Source organism: Leishmania major, chromosome 2, assembly GCF_000002725.2.
Source record: "Leishmania major strain Friedlin complete genome, chromosome 2".
In the NCBI taxonomy this organism is placed as follows: domain Eukaryota; phylum Euglenozoa; class Kinetoplastea; order Trypanosomatida; family Trypanosomatidae; genus Leishmania; species Leishmania major.
This window is the reverse complement of record NC_007244.2, coordinates 251110-269103: the sequence shown is the minus strand read 5'-3', so window position 1 is coordinate 269103 and position 17994 is coordinate 251110. Positions and strand designations below refer to the sequence as shown.

At 57.8% G+C, this 17994-nt stretch overlaps 2 protein-coding genes across 2 annotated transcripts; both read left to right on the top strand.

Annotated features, from left to right (window-relative positions):
- Positions 1–7611: 7611 nt before the first annotated feature.
- LMJF_02_0570 (putative protein kinase) lies at positions 7612–11886 on the top strand (the record flags this gene model as incomplete). Its single annotated transcript, XM_003721614.1, has 1 exon — positions 7612–11886. One exon carries the CDS (start codon positions 7612–7614, stop codon positions 11884–11886), a length of 4275 nt encoding a protein of 1424 aa, XP_003721662.1.
- A 3525-nt stretch (positions 11887–15411) lies between these two features.
- Positions 15412–17961, top strand: LMJF_02_0560 (hypothetical protein; the record flags this gene model as incomplete). The annotated part of the gene is made up of 1 exon (XM_003721613.1): positions 15412–17961. The coding sequence occupies one exon, from the start codon at positions 15412–15414 to the stop codon at positions 17959–17961; it is 2550 nt and encodes an 849-aa protein (XP_003721661.1).
- Between the last annotated feature and the right edge of the window lie 33 nt (positions 17962–17994).

The window sequence follows — 17994 nt, the reverse complement described above, 5'->3', positions numbered from 1 at the left end:
CGGCCACCTATATGCGTGGGGGAAACATTGGTGCGTTGGCGGCTGCGATTCCTGGTACATCGAGGGGTGTCGAGACGTCTACCGCGTTAAGCCTGCGGACGGCGCGATCGCATTGAGAACCCCTTACCAAAAGCCGTATTTGCGACCCCAACGGGCATTTTGAAAGCCCCAGCAACACCGCCAACGGTTATGTGTGACGCCAGCCTGGCGAGCAGGGGCCCAGGCACAACTTGCCCTACCATGATTGGAAAAGCTTCATTTTTGAGAAGGCAGGCGACGCACGTGCGCACGCGAGCGGCGAGGTGGTCACCGAGGCCGCTTACCACCATGGCCCGTGCAAGCGCCGCTAGCCACCGCAACAGCTTTTTTGCTAGAAGCAGACAGGGCCGACAGCCAGCGCACCCGCCCGCCTAGAGAAGGCGCCTGTGTACAGTTTTGGCGCGCGAGGGTTTCGACCCGCCTAAACAAAGGTTTCTCTGCGCGCACCGCTTTATTTCCACGGAGCACATTCTGGTGGGCTTTGCCGTGGGTATGGCGGCTCGGGTGGCGGAAGCTAACCCACCATCGAAACACGCAGTCGCCCCTGATGAGAAGCCACCCAGCCACTTCAAAAAGGGAAAAAAGCCTCAGCCCCCCGGCCTGTGCGCTGCGCGCCACACCCTTTAGGGGAACTTTCTCGGGTCTTTCGGCGACGACGGGAACGTTTTTTGCGCTTGTAGCAAGCGAGGCCGCCACGCGCGCCGGGGCCCCGGGAGCACACAGCACCAGCCCCCGGGTTTTTCCGCGCCATCGCCCACCCCCGCCCGAACCCGAAAACACCCCACACCCTGCCCACCCCTGCGGGTGCGAAAAAAAAAAGACCCCGCCCAAACGCGCCCCACAGCCCGCCAAGATTGACTTTTCGAAAAAGCCAAAAGCTTTTTCAAGCCTCGAAAATGTTTTTCCCGCCACCTGTGCCGCCACCCCCTGCCCGGGGGGGGGGAGGTTTACGAGCTCCTTGTCCCTGGGCCGCGGCAGGATGGCAGGGGCGCGCGGCGGCCGCAGCCCTCCCACAACCCACCGCGCCCCCCCCCCCTTTCGAACGGGACACCCAGGGCCACCGGCGCCCCGAGGCAGCTTTTTTTTGCGGCGCACCCGGGAACGCGTGCCAAGCGTTTCGGCCGGGGACGCCGCCCTTTGCCGCGGAAACGCGGCGGGCCACGGGCTTTTTTTTCCCATTACCGCACGGTGGCCGTTTTACCCCTGCTGAAAAAGGCGGAACAGAAGCAGACCGAAACCAAAGAGCACCCCATATTGTTTGAAGCGGCAACGCAGGAATCTTAAAATGCAAAAAAAACTTTTCGGAAGGAAGGGGCTGGCCTACGGGTTTCCGGCACCAGCCCCCGTTTTTGCAAGCAAAGCCATTGCCCGCCCAGCGCCCCGACCCCCGCGGCACAGGCCCCCAACCAGCCACACGCGAATTTTTCGAGCCGGGCGCCAAGCAAAGCCAATGCCCAAATGCGCGCTCGGTGTTGGGGGCGAGGGCTTTTCAACCCGCCTACGTGGGGGAAAAAAAATTAGTTTGCCCCTGCCCATATTTACCGCCATGGGTTCCCACCTGTTTTTTTAAGTGCGACACAGCTTTCCCTGGCGAAACCTTGGCCCACGAAACCAAAACACGGGATCCGCAGATCAACGCCCACCCCTTTCACTGCCGGCAAATCGCCCGGGGGTCTCACACACACAAAAAAAGCTGGGCGTCGCAGGGCCCAGGGCATTCAATATGCTAAATGTTTTTAAAGGCAAGAATTCAAAAAAAAAAACGCCGCCGGGCTTCGTAAAAACGAAGCCGCCCGCCACCGCTTGCTGTTTTTTTTTTCGGGCATCGGTGCACCCCAACGTCCCCCAAAACGGATGGGGGCAGCCGGGACCGTCACCTCGCTTATTTAAAAGCTAGCCAGCGGCCGCGCGACTCGGGGGAACCCACCACCCCACAAACAGCGAGCCAACCACCCCTGCCCAGAATTTGACCCGGGTTATGCGCGCGCCAAATCCCCGCCGAACGGCCATAAAAGACCCGCACGCGCCCCGCACCCAAAAGCCGCGCCACCCCCGGCCTAACGCCGTCACAGCCCACAAAACCCACGCAGGAAACGCTTTGGGCCAGCCCCGGCCACCACGCAAGATTAGGGAACCGGGGTTTTTAAGGCCCCCGGCTCTTTTTTATGCCCAGGGGCGGGTTCCGAAAAAAAACGGCCACACACCGGAAAAAAGGGAGAAAACCCAGCACCAGCCGCGGAAGCCGGAAAAACCAAGACCATACCCAAGAGCTTTTCCTAATAAGAGGGAAAAACTCGGCTTCTCTCCTGTCGTTGGTTCCTTGCCGGGGCACTTTTACCCACGCTCGTCAATATTTTGCCCTTTGGTCAAAGAGGGGGGCCCCGGGGAAGGGCTTGCAAACACCCGGTTTCCAAACACCATGCCACCGACCGCGCGAGGTCTGCCCAGCGCCCGGGCATTGGGTCTGCGGCGTTGGGCTAGTTCTGTGCCATGGCGGTTTTTCCACCTCTCCAAATCACGCCCCGCCCCCTTTTTGTAACCCAAAGAGGGTTTCGTGTTCGCTGGATGGGGCTGAAAGCCCCCTCGCACTGGGGCCAGCGGGTTTTGCGAAAGACACATCGGCGTTTTAACTCCCGAAACAGATTAATTTCCAAAAAAGCTGCTAAAAAACAAAAAGCCGCGGCCGTGAACAGAAAAAGTTCAGGAACAGCGGCCCTTTAGGCCTTAAGGCAGCTGGCCGCTTCGGGGCGTTTGGTTTTTCTTGGCCGCCGGCTGTTTAAACATCCTTTTTCTAGTGGCCCGGTGGCCTGTGGCAAAAAAAGGGGGGGTGCCAGCGGCTAAAAAACCGCGCCGCCGTTTAACAGACCCACACCCGCTGATAAAAACCCCCCAGCCCCGGGAAAAAGTGGGCGGGGGTTTAAAAAAAGGGGCCGGCTTGTGTTTCCTTCAGGGGGGCCGGCCGCCAAGGGCCCCCGTGCAAACGCCCCCCCAATGCCCTGGGCGCCAGGGGACCAAAAACGGCGGTCCCTCCGGGTTTTGGAAACCGCGGCCCGCGGTCTTCTTAAACCCCCCCCCCGGTCCCGGGGGTGGGAAAGCACTTTGCGCCAGCCGCTGGCGCTTTTTTGGGGCAACGCACGAGCTTTCGAAAAGCCAAAACGCCAACCCTCATGGCCGTTGCCGTGGGCCGCCGTTCCCAAACAAACTCGGCCCGCCAGAAACCGCACCGGCATACACAACCAGCGGCGCACGCCGCTGAAAAGGAAAGCGCCACGCGGCTTTTCTTTGCAGAGAGGAACCCCCGAAAAGACAATTCTTTCTGGCCAGCGCGCCCCCATCAAGGATCCCCAAACCCCCCTTGGGACAAAATGGCCGGCGCGGTGCCAGACCCGCCAGTCTTCCGGTGTATGCGTCGGAGGGGGGGGGCTCACCAACCCCCAAGGGATTTCCACGCAGACACAAACAAACCCCCAAAACAGCCTTTTTACTTTTTCTTCATCACAGGGGTTTTTATAAAAGGTATATGCACGCCCCAGCCACACCACACAGTTTCTTCCCCAACGTTCTTTAGCCACCCCCCATTTCTGCCAACCCTGAAAAAGGGCATGTGTAGGCCAATCGCTGGGGGTGTATCTTTTCAAGGCGAGCAGATGAATACCCGACCAGGAATTTTAGTAGAAGCAGCTGCCGGCTACCTCCTGGTGCGCAAAACGGCACCGGTATTTTCTTTTTTGGCATCACACAGACATTTACAAAACGACTATTTTCTTTTTTGCGTTCTTGTTCTTTTGTCCAAAAAGTGCTATGCAAGGGGGGGGGGGTTCAAAAAGAAAACCTTTCGCAAGCCCTTATTTCTTTCTTATTCATGCCTCCTTCTCCCCCCCCCATAGAACTGCACAGCGCGTGCCATAAGCCCCTGGGGTTACAGAAGAAACCACCGACACAGAATCGCCGCAAGAGGCAAAGAGCACGCCCTGAACCGGACAAAAAAAAATGAGCGCGGTTGGGTCAGGCAACGGGGCATACGGACAAAATTAGAAAACGGAACCATCGAAACCAGAAAACACCATGTTTCCGTACCGTGTTTTTCTAATGTTGCAGTTTTTTTTCTTCAGGAAATAGAGCTCCACTTCTCGGGCCACCCCTGGGCCCCGCTAAAACAGTAATTTTGCAAATCGACGGGTGAACGAGCCTTCGCCCCAATCCGACACAAATACCGGAAACCCGCCGACCCCTTTCGCCGGTCATGCGTGCAAAAACAGCCGCTTCCAACGCACAAGAACGCTGCTGGCACCAGTTTCGGCTTTATTGTTTCCAGGAAAGAGATTTGCAGGCATGCTATTCAAGGGGGTGGTGGGTATAAAAATTTTCGTATGCGCTTTGGGGCGGCGGCCCTTTCTGGCGGAAGCGAAGCGGGGCCCCTCATCCCCTCTATCCCTTCCAACGCCAGGCCGCTTCTCGTCGTGACAGGGTCCTGCGCGCACGAGATGGGGGCGGGTCAGGGCTGGTTGTCGCTCCGGGTGTCGGCGGTCGGGTCCTGAATGGCGGTGCTGCGTCGGGGCGACGCGCGGCGGTGGGCGTGTTTGCGCCCTCCGTATGGTAGGCGGGGTGTCCGTGCGACCCGGGCGTGTGCTTGCCAAGCCGTCGCGCTGCCTGCTGGTGGGGTGAATGGGGGCGGCTGTGGGGCGGTCTTTGTGTGTGTGTGTGGGGGGGGTTTGGGGCAGGGGCCGTGCCCCGATGGCTGCGCCGGCGACGCGGCCATGCGCGTCTAGTGTCGCTTCGCGCCACGCGGTGGGGCCGTGTGCGGGGCCGGTGGTCGGGCGGGTGTGTGGCCCCTCTTGGGTGTGGGGGGTTGTGGCATTGGTGGGAAAAAAGCTTCCCCTAGTGGGGCCGTGTGTTGCCGACGGGCAAGGTGCGGTGGGTTTTGTGTTGGCGTTTGAGGGGGCTGCTGTTTCTGGGCTGGGCGTTTTTTTTTGATCGATGCCTGGGTGTCATACACGCGTCTTTTCGCCTTCCGCGGATTGGGGGAACAGAGGGCTGAGCAGTTTTAACGGGCGCCGGCAGGGAAGGCCTGTGCTGCGCCGCTGTTTTTGTGGGTGTGCTTTCTTGATGCCCTGGATCCTTTTTCGTTTTTATTTTCTCTCGATTGTGGAGTTGGGTTGAGGGATTCTGCCTTGCTGGTGCTTCGTTGTTGCGTGTGGCGACGCGTGTGCTGTTGGTTTTTTTTTTGGGGGGGGGTCAGTGAGGGAGTTGCCTTATACTGAGGTACATTGCCGGAGAGCCGCTTTGGCTGTCCCGCTATGGCTTTGAAGCCTGCGTGCCTTCCAGGTGTCTTCGAAGCAATGATGTGAAGAAGCTCTTCAGCACGAAGTTGTGGGGGGTGCGAGAGGGAATCGCCGCGATATCGCGGTGGCGCTGCTCTGGGAAGAAGCGGTGGTGCGCTTAAGGAACTTCGCATGTTCCCCGTGAGTCTCACACAACTGGTAGCGATTCTCTCGATTCATTGCGGGTGTCTGGAAACAGGACTTTTGGGTGGTCAAAGCTGCGTTGATGACACCGTTTTGTCCAGAGGTGGAGGGGGGCTACGTGTGCGACTGTGCCCGGAACAGAGGTTGCTGCTGCCGCAACCTCGTAGCACTTTTACTGCATCAAGGCGCTATTTGGATCTGAGCAGCGCACAAAAAAGGGTGTGGGAGACGGGGGTCGATGTACCGGTGCTCTTTTGGACGCCCGCTTTCTTTCAGTTTAGCTCCAGTGATGGCAGCTGGAGAGCAGGAAACGCGATCGAGACAGTGCTGGTTCTTTATCACTTCACACCATCGAGCGCGATCTGGTGAAAGGTAGAGAGGGGTTTATTTCTGTGGAATAGTGGGAGAGGGGCTAACATTGTTTGCAGCGGCACCAGTTTTCTTTTAACCTCGGCGTATTCTCCTTTTTGGCTGACAGCCAATGGATTGCTCGATAAATGGGATGTTCAAGGTGAGGTAAATCGGGTGCGGGGTCTGCTGTCGGGTCCACCGCTTCTTCACGGTAAATCCATTACTTCCACGATGTGCTGGTGGCATCGTGTCGCAAAGTCCAGAGTCATGTGAAAACGAGCATGGCTGGATGAAGTCGCTGGCGGAGGAGCGCTCATGGTACGAGAAGAGATGCTCAATAGCAGGTATTTGTGCGATCCTGCTTTTTTTCGGGAGTGAACGCCCGACGGTGTCGCCTGTTTCTCTCTGTATCTGACTGTCAAAATGCTTTGCAGTAAAGTATGCTTATAGCGGTCTGGCATGATTCCCCGCAGCAACGTTAGCTGTGAGCTTCAAATTTCAGCTTCTAGTAGTGCCTTTTCTTTCATCTTTTCTGTAGAGAAACTTGGGTCAATGCTGGTAGGGAATGTCTCATGTATTTCTAGCTGTCGAAGCGAACGGGGAGAGAAGATGGGTATTTATTCACACAAGTCGAAGAGACAAGCACGAATGAAGAGTCTCGCGGCTATTACTGGAATGGTTGGTTCCACTGTTCAAGCTCTGGCCATCGGCGACTCCACGGGGTAGCACTGGAGTGAATGTTTTTGAGGAATTGGAAAAACGTTTTGCCTGTAGCAATGAGTGTCGCATAGCACCTCTTTCGAGGTGGCTTTTACTGTCCATCTGTAGATTCTTACACACAAGGTGTTTAGCTCCGACAGTGACGAGTTGATTTGCTTAGAGGCCGGGGCTCGAATCGGTAACAGTGGTGAGGGGCACTAGTAGCAGGCGAGTGGCGTCTTATCCCCACTTTTGTACAGGAAACAGAACAAGGAGACTGATGCATGTGAAATTGAGCACATGCTTTCAAATGCCGCGAAAAGCACCATCGTTCTTAGGCTGAAGCTCGCGACCTGATTTGTCTTTTCCAGGTGCCGCATCACATGTGCGGTGAGTGCGTTTCGCCCTTTCACCAAAATCCGGGTACAATCATCATGTTCGTTAAATGCGAAAAAAAACTCTCTGATTTCACTCTCTCTTCTACCACATCACCGTTTGTGCTACTCTCTTTGTACTCGCTGGGCTCTATCTCTTCTCAATCTTGAACGGTGGCTGTTTTCTCACCCTCGCCGCTTGCTAGGTGTCTTGGGGACCGATACAGCATTCTGCCGAGCTTAAACGTCGTTCTACGAGCTGGAGCTTGAAAGCCTCAGCTCCCTTTGTTTCTATAGCTCGGACCCCTTCGTTACGTTTTATTTTTCCCTTTTGGAGAGGCAAGGCGCTGTCGTATGCGATACCGGCCAAAAAGAAGCGGTACTCCAACGGTAAACTGGAAAGCCTGCGTTCTTTATATAACGGGTGCCAATAAGTGGGAGAAGCAGCGCTAGCGCGTGTAGCGCACCAGTGACAAGAGAACTCTTCTTGTTTTCTCAACGTTCTCCTGTGGTGCCTGTGGACTTTGCTCGCGCGCACTTTTCAAATTTAGCTTTTCAGTAGAGCAACCTACTCCCTTTTTTTGTCCTGCAGGTTCGCTAGAGCTGGCCGAATCGACTGCAGCTGAGCTAAGCTGGGCATCTGCTAGTAGCGTAAACTCTCAAGTTTGCGCCTGCTCGACGTAATGCAGACTTCGGAGGGGGGCGCGCATAGGCAAAGCGCCAAAGCGAGCGAAACTGGCTCAGGCGCAACTGTGGCTTCTGTGAAAGCGGCACAATCGCCGTGGCAGCCCTCCTATGCACCGGGAACGAATCAGCTACCTGAGGTCGATGAAGCAAGAAGATGCTCATCTATTCGCAAAGAAAACGACGGCAGAGTTGCAGGGCGGTGCACTGCGCGTAGCAGAGACATTGCCTCGAAAAACAGCTACTTCTCTGAGGGATGTGGCAATCAGCGTCAAGCTGAGGGCTCTGACTGTAAGGACCGCGGGAATTTGTGTGGCAATGGCCATACTCAGCATAGCTGCGCTTTGGCGAGCCGCTCATACATGAAATCAGATATTAGCATGGACACCTTCGTTCCGCATCGTGAGCTGTCAGAGCATGGCAGCGGGAAAGATGGGCAGGTGCAAATAAATCTGGAGAGCGTTGAAAAGTCAGTGTTTACTCCTGAACAACCCGCCTTTGGTGACAGCACTTATGCCTCTCGCAATCCTCACAGCTGTAATGCGTCGGGAACCGCAGCTGTGGGCCCGTTTCCAAAAATTGAGACAGCAGTAGCGTCCACAGCGTATAGTGAGAGTGGCTCTGGCGCAAGAAAGAGCACCACCCACGCGGAGAAGTCTATGCAGCCGTTGCGCAATCAACTCCACCGCTTTTCTTCGAGCAAAGACGCGCCGCGACGCCGAAGCCATGAAATATGCCGTACAGCACTCGTTGCTAGCCGCACACTACCTGTTGTGCGCGTCGAAACAGAGTTGGCAGACAGCGACCGGGGAGGGGCATCAGGATCCGGGGACGTTGCGGAGGCAAAGGTTCCAAGCGCTCGCACAGGCTGCTTGCCGAATCCGAGTGTCTTTGCTGGTGATATTGTCACAACTGACACTCGCGAGAGCATTGGTCGCGACCGACGAAGTGCCCAGTTTCTGCGAGAGATGTTGGGTGTGATTGACAAGGATCAGGTGGGGTCCTCCAGGGAGTGTGAGGGTGACGGTGGGAACGTGAACGGTGCAGCGACAGTTCCAAATCCCCTTCATCATCGAAACGGCGCAAGTAGGGCAAGTGACAGTGGGTCCATCAGCGACACCCACCACGGGTATGGTAATGAAGCTTTCGGAACACAAAGCAGTGCGACAAGAAGAGAATTGCATGGGCGCAACGCGGACAATGTTGCCGGAGGCGACAGAGATCAGTCCAGCACAGACAGTCTTGTAGATGGGCGTTCCTTTGGTAGTTATCACGGCGAGCTAGAGTGGCTGTGCGTCCCTTCTTTGTTCTACTTTTTTGCCAACATGATCAAGTGGAATGAGCTGCGACTGCAGCGCCGAACATCTCAAACCCCTCTCGAGGAGAATCGCTCCCACTCAAGTGATGATTCATTTTCTCTAGCTTCAATTTGGACCCCAAATTGTGAGCAGGAACTCCATGTGCTTGAGGATCGCATCAGTTTCTCCATTTTCGAGTTGGAGGGGGTGTACCTGAACCCGTTCTTGGTGAGCTGGTCGAAGCCGAAGCTGCGCTTGCTTGTTGCAGATGTTGCTTCAACATGGGAAAAGGAAGGCCCCTACAGTGCCGAGTTTGACTGCGTCTCATCACGCCTTTTCGACGCCATTTCTACAGAGCAGACTTGCCAGCTTCGAAGCACTTGCTTGCTCTCGGTGCGACAGTGGCTGGGGAGTGCACAACACCGATGGGATGTCACGTGCGTCTTGGTGGCTTTGCTAACAGTTTCGATTCTTTGCATTGTCTTTCTTGCGGTGTTTGGCCGCACCCAAGCCGTCTGCATTGTATTTTCGATGATGCTCAGCGTAGCGGTGGTCTTGATGTACGTGGTTGCAGTGTTTGTATTGCATCACAACACGTACGCAGACGCGGCTTCCAGGCACTTCCGCGAGGAGGTAGTGCGCGCAGCTCAGAAGAAGATGGAGGAGGAGGAAATGGCGGAAAAACGAGATGTGGGAAGTCGAAGCGGGTACGGACACCGTGGTGCGGCGAAGGCGTCTCGGGACGCGGCGGGCAACGGTTGCAGGGGTTACACAGCGGGCGATGACGACACAGGTGCCGATGATGAGTATATGGAGGATGAAATATCTATTGCGGTACGCAACCTGCGAGCTCTGACGGAGGGTAGCACCCACCCGGCTACCAACGCGCCGCCCTACTATCGCCTATCGGATCGGCCTCACAGTGGAAAGTGTGACAGCGGCGGTGCAGGGGACCGCTTCGAAGATGATATGACATTGGCCGATGGGAACTACGCTTCCCTCACCAGCCGTTCTTTGCAGGCTGGTGACAAAGCCAAGCAGCAGTTTGAGGAAGATCGTGAAAATAGACTCCTGCTGAGCCGTGGGACCTTCGAGCAGCATCAGGCGCACATGGATCAATGCGGGTCTCACAGGGTGCACGAACGCATGAGCACACAGCCAGCGCTGCGTCCTACAAAGCAAGCGACGCCCAGCAGCACCAGTGGCGCCACTGGAGCTCAGGCGAGGCCGAGCACCGCTGACAGCTGTGGAAGGGTCGGACAGGAGCAGATCACTCGGGGAGGGTGCGACGGCGAAAAGATTGTGATGCCGGAGCAGCAGCCGCTACAGCAACTCGCTGACTTGCCAGAGAATGTCAACGTCAAGGCGCTGCTGTTTTGCAAGAATGTGGGTGTCCTTTCTCAAGTGGCGTCGTCGCTATGGGAGCGGAATTGTATGCTGTTGCGCGTCAGCAACCTTCAAGCACTCAACAGCACATTCCATCACGGTTTCGAGCGTTTCGGGTTGGTGTTGATTCATGCCCCTGATGTGGCGGAGGGATCTGCAGAGTTGGAGACGGCGCTTTCGTGGCTGCAGGTGGAGAGGCGACCCGTCTTTTTCTTCGCATGCTCGGCGATGGCGTACCCGGCCAGCGTGCCCTTTTCCGCCCGGCTGCTGGCGCCGTTTTCCTCCACTGCCCTTAACGCTCTCTTGCTGGCTGGCATTGGCGTGGAGTCGGAGCATGGTTGTGTCTCGTCCCCGCTGCTTCCTCAGCAGGAGCAGGAGCGACATCGGCAGCAGTGCCCGTCGCAGCCTTTTCAAGTCCCACCATACACTCTCGGCCGCCGGCTTGGTGGAGGTGCCTTTGGCAACGTGTTCGAGGCAGAGATGGAACACACAGGTGCCAAGTGCGCAGTGAAGCGGATGTACTTGAAGGATGACTCGAATCAAGATGAGGAACAGCAAGCCAACAGCGGAGTTGCTGGGGCCTGCGCAGGCGGCAGCGGCACCCTTGCAGCAGGCGCGAACTCCACAGCGTCTCCCAGGGCGGCAGAGGTGGGGGAAGAGGCGGGTGGGGCAACCACCGCGGTCGGCTCACAACTGCGTGACATTGCTCAGGAGGTGGAGATAATGAGCTCACTTCAGCATCCCAACATTGTGCGATACTACTACTGCGAACGTGACGATAACTGCATCTCCATCTTTATGGAGCTCTGCACCGGCGGCTCGCTGAGATCGTTGATTCACAGTGGAAAGCTGGTGAACCCCCCAGAGATCAAACATCTGCTGCTGGAGATCATCAGCGCCGTTTCCTATTTGCACAACATGCGCATCGTACATCGCGACTTGAAGCCAGACAACGTCCTCTTTCGCCAGGGGCACATCAAGATTACGGACTTTGGCACGGCTGTGCACAAGCACGGTGGAGACCTTCGGCTTATCAGAGGCACGTTCGCGTACATGGCTCCTGAGATCTTGGTCGGGGATCCCTACGGGCGTGCCTGTGATGTGTGGTCTATCGGTTGCATCGCTGCCGAGGTGCTGTCTGTGGAGTTGCCGCAGCACGCGTTGGGGCTTCCAGAAATGTGCGAGTACTACCGCGCCATGGGCGAGAACAGTGAGCTGCCCATCGAATGCGACGTACCGGGCGTACGCGATTTCCTCCTCGCTTGTCTGCAGCGCAATCCCAACCAGCGCAGCACGGCAGGGGAGCTTTTCTACCACCCCATCCTGCAGGCCCGCGACACTTCCATTCATGACTGGATGGTGGAGGTGGTGGCGCGTCGCCGTCGCATGCAGCAGCAACAGCAAGCGCTTCACCGCAACGGACTTGGCAGCCGAACAGGTGGCGGGACCGGCGGCCCCGGTGGCAATCACCAAGCCAGCTCCAACGGACCGAACAATGACGGGGGCGTGAACTGTGCGAATGCCGGTGACCGCTTCGACCTGCACTCCGTCGGAAGCGCCCAATCGCTCGACTCGTCAAAACTTGTGTGACCGCCGCCGCCGCCGCCGCCGGACTCGGAACTAACCGCATAGGCCGGGACCGAGCGAAGTCGCTGATGGTCCACGTCAAGGAGTTTTTGGATTGCGTTGGGGCAGGCGTTTTCTTCCTTCGCACACCCAAGCCCCTCATTTCACAGCTTTGCGGCTTGAGTGTTGCAAACAGTGGAGGCGCACACGCGCGTCATCCCCGAACGCCAACGGGTGGGTGGGGTGGGGGTGGGGGCACATGTTTGACATGCGCCGCTGCTGTTTTCTTGTGCCCCTTTTTTTGTCGATTCTGTTCAATGCTATATTTATTGACATTATATATATATATATATATATATATATATATATATGTATGTGTGTGTGTGTGTGCTCTCGCCTTCTTCGCCATCTACTTCTCCCTCCTCCTTGTTCTCCCCCTCTCTTCGAGAGAAACAAGGAAGCTGTTCACGTGTCTGCGATGTGCATACGCTTCGAGGAGCGGTGGCCTCCGCCCCTCTCCCTCTCTCTGTTGATCTGTACTTCTCTTTCGTCTGCGCGTGTGTTCAAGCGCCACCTCCTCTCCCCCTGCCGCGCTTGCCCTTCCACGTTTCTGTGAGGACGTGGTGAGGAAGCACTGCTACATTTTGGCTCCCTCCCTCTCTCGCTCATGGTGCGCATGTTTCATATTCTTAGATGTTATCTTTTTTTTTTCGTGGTGTTTCTGTGTTACTTCCCTCCTCCTCTTTCCCCTCTCTCCCTCTCTCTCTCTCTCTCTCGCTCATTTATGGGAGGGCACTCCGACGTCCGTGTCTCTGCGTTGTGGCGATTTTGCTCTTTTTGTTTTTTTTGTTCGTGCCTTTGCCCACTCCTTCCGTCTTTTGTGTATTATTATTATTATTTATTTTATTTTATTTTATTTTATTTTTTTTGTTTTTTAGTTCCTCTGAGTGTTGTCGTGTTGCTTGTGTCGCACACGCTTTCCAAGCGTCCCTCTGGTCTCTCTCTCTCTCTCTCTCTCTTCCCTCCGCTGTGTTGGCATTTTTTTTTTCTTGGTTGGGTTATCTTGCACGTGGTTGACCGCGCGCTTGAGAGATGCGATACGATGCGACTTTCTTCAGGGTTCTCTGTACGTGCCCCCGAAGGCCCTGTGGAGCGATCTCTAGCGCGCTTGTGTGTGTGCGCTGCGGCGAATGTCTTTGTTTCCTCTCTCGCGCACCTCTTTTTTTTTCCCGGTGGGCGTGTACGACACGCGTTCTTCGTATGTGATCATCCTTGTTTTTCTGTAGAGCTCCAGCTGTTCGTCTCCATTGCGAGTCCCCCCCCCCTTCCCCTCCCTCCCTCCTCCTGCCCTTGCGCCTTGCCATCATGTTTCCGCATCCCTTCCCTGCGGTTCTTGTGCGTACCTATTTACTACATCTCTTCGTGAAGGGTTGCACCTGAAATCAAAACAACACGACGGCGACGACACAAGCGCAAAAAAAAACGAATAAAAACGACAGACGAACCAAAAAGAGAACGCAAAGAGAGACGGCGACTGACGAATCGACGTATACGTGACTCGCCTTCACTGGCATGCGCGTCGGAGCCCCGACGGGCTGTCCGTTGCTGGCGGGAGGCCTTCACTCTTTGTAAAGGCCTCGTCGACTGCCTTGTACACGAAACATGTTTGGCTTCCTCTCCCTCCCTCCCTCCCTCCCTCTCTCCCTCTCTCTCTGCCTTTCTTTTGGGTTTCTCTGTTGACGATGGTATCTTTCCTTTGTTTTCCTTTTTTCATGTTTCTGCTTTGCTGTTCTCCTCCTCTGCTCCTCCTCTTCTTTGCTTGCTTGTCGTCACCTCCATGGACCCCCTCCCTTTTCCCCTCTTTTGCATGCCGATGTGTCTCAACCCCTGTTTCCTTCCGTTATTAATGTATACATTTTCGGATCTTCCTGCTTCATCCCACCCCTCCCCCGGCCCGCGCTCCTTTCTCATCTCTCGCTCATTCCAAACATGTCATTCAGCGCTATCATCCTTAGCTCGCCTCCCGCTGCGGGCGCCACTCCTCACCCACGCTTCACCTTTCGTTCTCTTTGGTTTTCGCGTGCGCATGCGTGTGTGTGTGTGTGTGCTGTTCTTGGTTATCTTCTTCCTTTTCTTTTAGTGCGTCATCTATCTTTCTCTCTGTCTTGTGTGTATGAAGCGACCGGTGTCTTCATGTGTTTCGTTTCCCTCCCCCAACTTTTTGTGCTTCACCTTCATCCGGATGAAGGGCATGGAAAGAGTGAGGGGGGGGGGGAAGCGCCTCAGTGCGGGGTGGTCGGGGGGTGGGTCCAAGAATCCCCACTCTCTGAGAGGAGGCCAATCAAAGCCTCTTATCCCCTCTATCCCTTCCAACGCCAGGCCGCTTCTCGTCGTGACAGGGTCCTGCGCGCACGAGATGGGGGCGGGTCAGGGCTGGTTGTCGCTGCGGGTGTCGGCGGTCGGGTCCTGAATGGCGGTGCTGCGTCGGGGCGACGCGCGGCGGTGGGCGTGTTTGCGCCCTCCGTATGGTAGGCGGGGTGCCCGTGCGACCCGGGCGTGTGCTTGCCCAGCCGTCGCGCTGCCTGCTGGTGGGGTGAATGGGGGCGGCTGTGGGGCGGTCTTTGTGTGTGTGTGTGGGGGGGTTTGGGGCAGGGGCCGTGCCCCGATGGCTGCGCCGGCGACGCGGCCATGCGCGTCTAGTGCCGCTTCGCGCCACGCGGTGGGGCCGTGTGCGGGGCCGGTGGTCGGGCGGGTGTGTGGCCCCTCTTGGGTGTGGGGGGTTGTGACATTGGTGGGAAAGAAGGGACAACAACAACGGCTCTCTTTCGAGAGGGACACGGTTTTCCCCTCCCTTTGGCGTCTTTTGATTGTCGCGCTATATATATATGTGTGTGTGTGTGTGTGTGCGTGCGTGTGCGTGCGCCGCATTATCTCCCCCCAACATCTTACAAGTATCTTTCAGCAACAACACCAACACCGCACACACACACAAGGAGTACTCGTATGCAGTCCCACCACGTAGGGGTGTTCCTGCGGCGTTTTCGGGATGCATGTTTTGTGTGAAGTATTGCCGCCGCAGCGCATGCATCTGTTTTTGAGGCGCTGCGCCCGCAGCGCGCATGCGTGTGTGTGTCTTTCGTGGGTCTTTCTTCAGTGCCTTTCGCTTTGGCTGAGCTCGTGCCCTCCCGTCGCGTCACCTCTCTCCTCTCCCTCGCGATCTGTCTGCTCACGGTCGTGACGTCCTCATCGTTTTCTATCGTGTGTGTGTGTCTCCCAATATCGTGTCCGTCTCTCTTCCCTTTTCCTTATTGGCCCACAACGTCCTCTGTAGCACCGGTGGCCCTAGTCCTTTTTGTTTGTGTGTTTGTGCTTAGCACTCTTCCTCCCCCCTCCTCTCCCCCCCCTCTCCCTCCCTCTGCACGGCTTGGCATTGAGGCTTTTGTTCGCCTTGCCTGTGAGATCACCAAAAGAGGGGAGCACGGTACCCGCCTTTGCGTCTTCCCCCCAGCCTCCCCCCGCTCTTTGTGACCAAACAGAGACGTGCCCGGCATGCGTTCTTCTGCCAATGCAGCCGCCGCCGGCAACGGGTACAGATCATCAAGTGCAGCAGATCTGGGGTGGTCAAGTGCGAGTGGGCTGAGAAGCGGTGTGGAGGTGAAGGCTTCGATAGCGCCTCACTCTGTGCCCGCAGGTGTGACACCACCGCTTCGTTACGGAGGTGATCCGGTGGCTGCAACAACAGCGGTGCCGCCAGCCGGACATGTGACGTTCCCGGCTGCAGACCTTGTGGACAGGAGCGCCTTCCTGTTCGGGCTCCTTCAGTCTGAACACTTGGTGCATGATGTGCACGATGCCATCGTTGGTCTCAACAACGTGGCTGCTGACAAGACCGACGACGGCGATGCCAAGAGCCGCACCGCAGGCGGCCAGAGCAGTAGCGATGGGGCCCTTTCGGCTGTGTTCTACTTTATTGCCCGCTCCCCCAGCCCCGACATGCCGTGGCGCCCCATCTACACCAGTGCCGTACTGCTGTGTGTATTTTCAACCGTGGAGGCGGCGCAGCGGGCGATTGCCCGCGTCGACGGAGTAGTGCTGCACACAGTGCAGACGGAGGTGCTGGGCTCTGCATCGACGGCCTCGACGGCACCAATGTCGTCGCCGTACCTCGTCCTCCGCCCGGCCAGAGAGTTTGTGCTGGGGCCGGAGAATACGGACACAGCGTTGCTCACCTACCTCACAACGCCGCGACTCGTGGACTTGCTGCTGCGTCGCCAGCGGATGCAGAAACCGAACGACAGGGTCGCAGATGACGCGGAGCAACGCAGCGCCATGGAGTTGTACGCTCGAGCGAACTTGCCACCGGCGTATCTGTGCGGCTCTGCCGCGCGTCTGTACGCTGCCATTCTGAGCCCGCAGAGCCCCTACGCGGTCGACTGGGCGGCGGCGCGCGTAGCGATGGCTCGTGGGGACGGCATCGTGGTGCCGGAGATGAGCGTGGTAGAGCCATGGGCTTGCGGTGGGGCTGGTGAGTACGACCGTGATAAAGGCGCTACCCCCGGCGCAGCCGGCTCGCCGCCCGCCGACAGAGGTTCGCCACCGTTGCTGCAGGGCGCAGACATTGAGCGGCGCCGGCGCGCGAGCGTGTCAGGCGCCGCTCACTACGTTCCAGTGACACTGCAGGAGGAGGAGTATTATCGCCGATACGGTGTTGGGTCGCCGCGTCGCACGACCAGCAGCCGTGCTCGTTGCGGCAGTGTGGAGGGGCTGACGGAGCTGATGCCCTCTCGCGGCTCTCTTTATCGTGGCGCACAGGGCGTTCTGCGCGGCGTTTCCTGGTTCTGGCGCCGCGCCTACGAGAGCCTCAGCGGCAAGGAGGCGGCGCTGATCAGCGGCCCCAGCAGTCTGCCTGTGGCGCCGGCAGTTCCCATTGCGCCGCCGCAAGCGTCTGCTGGAGCGATAGGCACCTCCGATCAAGTGCCATTTCCTGCGTCCACGACCGCGCCAAGTGAAGGGCGGGTCATCTACGAGCCCCCACGAGTGCGGCACCGCGCGGAGGGCCGCGGGGTCGACGGTGTTAGCGGCACCCGTGGAGGCGGTGGCCAGCCGATTATGATTCCCCGCTACAACGCGGTTGGGTCTGCGCTGTCGTGGATGCCGGGGTTTCACTATGTTGCGCCGCTCTTCGTCACGGGCGTCTTTCCGCTGGGCGGCACCGCGCCACCGCCACCGCCGCCGCAGCGCCGTCGTATGCGTGAGGAGGAGGGTGGTGACTTGGAGAGCTCCGCGTGGAGCTCGAAAGAGGCACAGATGTATGGCATCGCGTCAGCGGATGCGTGGCGCCGCGACGGCGGCCAAGGTCCGTCGTATTCCTCGCTCAACCACGCGCCGATGCCGGAGCCGTTCTCGGACAGCGCAGTCTGGGGTGCCCCCCTGCGGCGCTGTGAGGTGTCGGCGGCTCCTCAGAGCGCCGGTTTGCCCCCGGTATCGTGGAGTTTGCCGGCGCAGCCGTCTCAGCTGTTTCCTGCTTCGCTGTCGCTGCACGCGGCAGATGAACCGCAGGCAGCGGCCGGCACAGCGCCCCATCCGAACTCACTTCTGCCAACGCCGACGGTCTCTTCTATTGCACCCAACCGGTCCTACATGCCTCTTCACGACAGCGATCTCGCGTCATCCAGCGAGGACGCATCGATGTCGGCGCTCTGGAGATCCCGTGCCGCTGAAAAATCCGATGCCATCGCCGCCTCGTCGCGAGGGAACCGCGATTTCATTCGCGTCGATGGCGTGCACGCAGCTGGTGCAGGCTCTCGCCCCGCTCGCCATGTGCGCAGCGTTGGTAGTGGCACACTGCTTGCGGCGGGCACACTTGGGGGGAGCTCAGGTACGAAAGCTGGTGGCGCGAGACCCAGTGGCACGCTTGCAGATGAGCTTCGCACCTTTGGCAGCGGCTCCGTGGCCGGTCTGCGTGGCCGTACGGATAACCAGGATGAGGTGCGCACCACTACCGCGGACACCACTGCTGATGCTCAGAGAGAAAAGAAATCTAGCTCTCGCGCATCGCGCCGCACGGTAGAGTTCAGCCTTCCTGGAGAGACTAAGTAGCCCCTCGTTCTGCGACAGTTGTGCATGTGCATG